The sequence below is a fragment of the Chiloscyllium plagiosum genome, chromosome 5 (assembly GCF_004010195.1).
Source record: "Chiloscyllium plagiosum isolate BGI_BamShark_2017 chromosome 5, ASM401019v2, whole genome shotgun sequence".
NCBI classification, from domain to species: Eukaryota; Metazoa; Chordata; class Chondrichthyes; order Orectolobiformes; family Hemiscylliidae; genus Chiloscyllium; species Chiloscyllium plagiosum.
In genome coordinates this window covers 116,215,117-116,215,872 of record NC_057714.1, presented here as the reverse complement: position 1 = coordinate 116,215,872, position 756 = coordinate 116,215,117, and the positions used below count along the sequence as shown (strand labels likewise).

Here is a 756-nt window from a genome sequence, read left to right as displayed (position 1 = left end):
GGAGTTGGGGGGGAGAGCGGAGAGCGCTGTGCTGCTGCCTCATCCCTTGAACGGGGAGCAGACGTAAAAGCTCTGAGCCCCAGCGGAAAGGCATTTAACCGATTAACCGAATAATCAATTATCCGAGCGTAACAGTGCCTGCCCGTCTCGTTCGGATAATCGAGGTTCCTCTGTATAACCAAAATAAAACCCCACTCTACTCAATATTGTAGATTTACTTAAACAAAAGCCCAGTGAGGTTACACTTTAAAACTAGTCACTTAGCTGCTCCCTCACTGTGACCTCTCCCAAACAGATTTCCCTATGGTCAGCTGTGAGATTTGGTGTTTGTTAATTTTTTCTCAGATGAACTCCGATGTCCGGAGATACCTGAAATCAAGCAGCAGAGACAGTTGGCTGTGTAGATTCACTGCTGGGTCAGACAGCTGTGACCAGTTACTTCCCGCTTGATTCTCTTCCCATGTGGTCAGTACCTTTGTCTCCTCCTCCTTTTTAAAATGCCGTTGTTTAGATCTTTACTTCCCCCCAACAATGCAACAGCTTATAAGACAGTAAATATGCGTTGAGGAATTCATGGAAATCAGTTCCAACACTGAAAACACCTTTAAAAAGGAACAGCTCTTGCAGCCACAATTTTTTTCCATCATCCACCTTAGATTCCCCAGTCTGTTGAAGAACAGAACATAAGATCTCGGAGCAGGAGTGGACCATTTAGCCCCTTGAGCCTACTCTGCCATGCAATGCAACCATTGCTGA

General features: G+C 45.6%; 1 protein-coding gene across 1 annotated transcript in view; it reads left to right on the top strand.

Moving 5' to 3' along the window:
- Positions 1–450, top strand: part of LOC122550335 (tripartite motif-containing protein 72-like) — a 24,735-nt gene extending 24,285 nt beyond the window's left edge. The window contains exon 3 of the mRNA XM_043691062.1: positions 346–450. Within this exon, the coding sequence (XP_043546997.1) occupies positions 346–450 (105 nt within the window). The remainder of the gene's footprint in view (positions 1–345) is intronic.
- Positions 451–756: the final 306 nt, after the last annotated feature.